The 5,307-nt window shown below is 36.3% G+C and overlaps 1 protein-coding gene across 1 annotated transcript; it reads left to right on the top strand.

Moving 5' to 3' along the window:
- Window positions 1-1,076: 1,076 nt before the first annotated feature.
- Window positions 1,077-2,261, top strand: LOC130980332 (uncharacterized). The gene is made up of 2 exons (XM_057904026.1): window positions 1,077-1,493; window positions 1,587-2,261. Exons 1-2 carry the CDS (start codon window positions 1,077-1,079, stop codon window positions 2,259-2,261), a joined length of 1,092 nt encoding a protein of 363 aa, XP_057760009.1.
- Window positions 2,262-5,307: the final 3,046 nt, after the last annotated feature.

The following is a 5,307-nucleotide window of genomic DNA, read 5'->3' as shown; positions in this document are numbered from 1 at the left end:
CTCATCTCTATCTCTTAAGTCTGATACCTTTCATTTGCAATACATTAAAAACATTAAGTATCAAATTTTTTAATGAAAATTGTTTCACATGTTGATGTATTCCAATAGGAAAGCCGTATATTTAAGGAAACAAATTAATGAAATTTACATTTATCTTCTCGTGGGGAAAAAAGAATCCACATTCATCCAAGAATCTAGGTGGAACAAAATATTAACTAACAAATTAGAGTATTGTCAATTGTTTGTCAATGTCAACAAACACTATATACAGTAGGTGTATAAACTAAAGGACGATGGAGAAAATAAAATTAATTGAATAAAGCCTAATTTCTCAATAGACTACGTAATAAAGTAGCTGGGTATGTAAAACAAGATTAGTTATATTTGGTTATTGGAATAGGAAAAGCTTCAACTGTAGCATCGCTTCTACTATTGTACATACAAGTATAACTCAATCCCCTACTTACGCACGATAATGTATATAGGGTCTTTGAAACTAAATTGGTAAATTGTTTTCCTAGTAATTTCTCTCCTCTAATGAATTATATAGGATATGATATTACCGTCATCAATACGAGCTATAACTCGGTATTATGACCATTATCAATACGAGCTATAACTCAGTATCATCCGTTATAACTCGGATTTTTTGAGTCATAATTCGGTTTCGTTTATTTTCTTATCATAACCGACATTTAAGCGGTAAAATTGTCAGTTACGATGTTCATCATTCCAAAACCGACGATAAAACGCCAAAAGCGTAACGGATGAGAAACCCATCATATAAAGGAAGGTAAAACATTTTTCTTGTACAAGAGATAACAACATACTATACTGACTTTAAGTTTGGAGTGCCTTTGCAGGTACACTCCCCTCTTTTCGATATTCATACTTTCGCGTCACATCAGAAAGAAAAGCTCGGATTCAAGGATTGGACGATCAGCCTCCGAGGACATAGTTCGGTAGTCATCTATCACTAGAGGCCGATTTATTTTATAGGCAAGAACAATTGGCGCCCACCGTGGGGCCGAGGAAGTAGATCTTTTCTGTTGGTCCCATTATTCTCTCTCGCATCCATGGCTGACGTGCCACCCCCTTCCCCATCCGAACTTCTGCGGATGGTAACCGAGCTACAGCAAGCCAATCAGCGTATGGCAGAAGAAAATCAAAGAATGGCCGCCCAAATTGCCGAGCTGAACAATGCTCGGATCAAAAACAATAACGCTGACCAACATCAACCAAAAGATAATGAGCATCATTCCGACCCTTCCCACATCTCAGAGACCATTCGAGTCAAGGGAGCCCAGCCTGAAGATGAAAACGAGGAGCCCGACGAGTCTATGGGACCCTTCACACCAGAAGTAATGAACTTCGAGCTACCAAGAAGATTCACCCTACCACTAACCCTCACACCTTATGATGGGCTCGGAAACCCGAAGAAATTTATCAAAAAGTTCCGATCAATAATGATTGTTAACGATGCATCAGATACTGTTTTATGCCATTGTTTTCCAAATTATTTAGACGGTTCTGCACTTGATTGGTTGTGTGCTTTGCTTGCAGGTACTATCTCATGATTTTAGCAGCTGGCCAAGCTATTTGAAGAACACTTTGCTGGATCTGCAATTTATCTGCACGACTCGGATTATTTGAATACAATCAAGCAGGGACCAAATGAAAGTCTGAAGGACTATATGACCCGCTTCATGAAAGTCACCATCAGTATACCCGACCTCCACCCCGAGGTCCATCTGCACGCAATCAAAAGTGGACTTCGACCTGGAAAGTTCCAAGAAACCATTGCGGTGGCCAAGCCGAAGACCCTTGCCGATTTTCGCGAGAAATCCAAGGGCCAAATTGATATCGAGAAGCTCAGACAAGCTCGGAAGTCCGAGAAAACATATTACCGAGACAAAGATAAGGCTCCGAGCACTAAGAAAAATTTTAAACTAACTCCTCGATTTGATTCTTATATGCAGTTCAACAATAAGAAAGAGGACATAATCAAAGAAATCTTAAATTCAAAGCTAATCAAGCCACCAAGGAAGGCTGGTACCTATCAAGATACCAAGAATGTGGACAAGTCCAAATACTGTGCTTTCCATCAGAAGCATGGCCACACCACTGACGACTGTGTGGTCACAAAGGACCTCTTGGAGCAGCTAGCTCGACAAGGACACCTTGACAAGTATATTGGAGGTCACATCCAAAAACGTACCACACCTTCCACAACCAATGACTCGTCTGAGCATCTAAACTGAGGAAAAGAGAAGGTATCCTCAAGCCAATACGAAAAGTCATGAGGTATAATCAATTGTATTTCAGGGGGATACGCCAGTGGAGGATACTCAAATTCGGCCAGAAAGAGATCATTCCGGGTAATATGCTCGGTAGATGGACCACAACACGATATTGAAATTGAAAACCAACTCCCTCAAGTAACTTTTACACACACAGACTTTGATTCCAGCATCCATAACTTAGAAAATCCTGTGGTCATTAATGAGCGGATAATTTATACGCTTTTTGGCATTATTTTTAGGTAGTTTTTAGTAGGATCTAGCTACTTTTAGAGATGTTTTTATTAGTTTTTATGAAAAATTCACATTTATGGACTTTACTATGAGTTTGTGTATTTTTCTGTGATTTCAGGTATTTTTTGGCTGAAATTGAGGGACCTGAGCAAAAATCTGATTCAGGCTGAAAAAGGACTGCTATTGCTATTGGATTCTGACCTCTCTGCACTCGAAATGGATTTTTTGGAGCTACAGAACTCCAAATGGCGCGCTCTTAACTGCGTTGGAAAGTAGACATCAAAGGATTTCCAGCAATATATAATGGTCCATACTTTATTCGAGCTTAGATGATGCAAACTGGCGTTCAACGCCAGTTCCATGCTGCATTCAGGAGTAAAACGCCAGAAACACGTTACAAACCAGAGTTAAACGTCAAAAGCATACTACAACTTGGCGTTTAACCCCAAGAGAAGCCTCTGCACGTGTAAAGCTCAAGCTCAGCCCAAGCACACCCCAAAGTGGGCCCCAAAAGTGGATTTCTACACTTAGACTTATTTCTGTAACCCCTAGTAGCTAGTTTAGTATAAATAGAACTTTTTACTATTGTACTACTGTCTTGTCTTTGGATGGATCTTTAATCAGTGTATGCAATTTTAGACCTTCATAGGGGCTGGCCATTCGGCCATTCCTGGACTATCACTTATGTATTTTCAACGGTGGAGTTTCTACACACCATAGATTAAGGTGTGGAGTTCTGCTGTTCCTCGAGTATTAATGCAATTACTATTATTCTTCTATTCAATTCAGCTTATTCTTATTCTAAGATATTCGCTGAACTTCAACATGATGAATGTGATGATCCGTGACACTCATTATCATTCTCACCTATCAACGCGTGCTTGACAACCACTTCCGTTCTACCTTAGATTGAGCGCGTATCTCTTGGATTCCTTAATCAGAGTCTTCGTGGTATAAGCTAGAATTATTGGCGGCCATTCCTAAGATCTGGAAAGTCTAAACCTTGTCTGTGGTATTCCGAGTAGGATCTGAGATGGGATGACTGTGACGAGCTTCAGATGTGACGAGTGTTGGGCGTAGTGACAGACGCAAAAGAATAACTGGATTCTATTCCGACATGATCGAGAATCGACAGATGATTAGTTGTGTTGTGACAGAGCATTTGGACCATTTTTACTGAGAGGATGGGAGGTAGCCATTGACAACAGTGAAACCCAACATATAGCTTGCCATGGAAAGGAGTAAGAATGATTGGATGAAAGCAGTAGGAAAGCAGAGATTCAAAAGGAATACAGTATCTTCATGCGCTTATCTGAAATTCCCACCAATGAATTACATAAGTATCTCTATCTTTATTTTATGCTTTATTTATCTTTATATTCGAAAACCATTATAACCATTAGAATCCGCCTGACTGAGATTTACAAGATGACCATAGCTTGCTTCATACCTACAATCTCCGTGGGATCGACCCTTACTCACGTAAGGTTTATTACTTGGACGACCCAGTGCACTTGCTGGTTAGTTGTGTGAAGTTGTGACAAAGTGTGATTCATGTTTGAGAGCTCCAAGTCTTTGGCGCCATTGTTGATGATCACAATTTCGTGCACCAAGTTTTTGGTTCTGTTGTTTGAGTTTGGACAACTAACGGTTCATCTTGTTGCTCAAATTAGGTAATTTTCTTTTCAAAAAGTTTTCAAAAATCTTTCAAAATTTTTCTTCATTTTCGTTTTTCCAAAAATTATTTTCGAAAAATCCAAAAAAAAATTTTCAAAAAAAAAAATAAAAATATTTTTTGTGTTTCTTGTTTTAAGTCTAGTGTCAATTTTTAAGTTTGGTGTCAATTGCATGTTTTTAAAATTTATGCATTTTTTTCGAAAAACTCATGCATGGTGTTCTTCATGATCTTCAAGTTATTCTTGATAAGTCTTCTTGTTTGATCTTTAAATTTTCTTGTTTTGTGTTTTCTGTTGTTTTTCATATGCATTTTTGCATTCATAGTGTCCAAGCATTAAAAATTTCTAAGTTTGGTGTCTTGCATGTTTTTCTTTTCTTAAACATTTTCAAAAATAAGTCTTGATGTTCATCTTGATCTTCAAAGTATTCTTGGTGTTCATCTTGACATTCATAGTGTTCTTGCATGCATCATGTGTTTTGATTCATAACTTTTATGTTGTGAGTCATTTTTGTGTTTTTCTCTCTCATCATTAAAAATTCAAAAATAAAAAATATCTTTTTCTTATTTCTCTCATAAATTTTGAAATCTTTGGGTTGACTTAGTCAAAAATTTTTAAAATAAGTTGTTTCTTGTTAGTCAAGTCAAGATTTCAATTTTAAAAATCTTATCTTTTCAAAGCTTTTTCAAAAATCAAATCTTTTTCATTTTTTTCATTATTTTTGAAAATTTTTAAAATTGATTTTCAAAAACTTTTTCTTATTTTTATTTCATAATTTTCAAAAACTTTACTAACAATTAATGTGATTGATTCAAAAATTTGAAGTTTGTTACTTTCTTGTTAAGAAAGGTTCAATCTTTAAATTCTAGAATCATATCTTTTAGTTTCTTGTTAGTCAAGTAATCAATTTTAATTTTAAAAATCAATTCTTTTCCAAAATATCTTTCTCAAATCATATCTTTTTCAAAATCAATTTCAAAATCTTTTTCAACTAACTAATTGACTTTTTGTTTGTTTCTTATCTTTTTCAAAACTACCTAACTACTTTTATCTCTCTAATTTTCGAAAATTCCTTCCTCTTTTTCAAAATTCTTTTA

This window comes from Arachis stenosperma, chromosome 1 (assembly GCF_014773155.1).
Source record: "Arachis stenosperma cultivar V10309 chromosome 1, arast.V10309.gnm1.PFL2, whole genome shotgun sequence".
Taxonomy (NCBI): domain Eukaryota; kingdom Viridiplantae; phylum Streptophyta; class Magnoliopsida; order Fabales; family Fabaceae; genus Arachis; species Arachis stenosperma.
This window is presented reverse-complemented; position numbering and strand designations above follow the sequence as displayed.

Coding starts and splice junctions, on each gene's coding strand:
- LOC130980332 (XM_057904026.1), top strand. CDS start 1,077: ATGGCTGACGTGCCACCCCCTTCCCCATCCGAACTTCTGCGGATGGTA. Junction 1,494..1,586: donor TTAACGATGCATCAGATACT/GTTTTATGCCAT, acceptor TGATTTTAGCAG/CTGGCCAAGCTATTTGAAGA.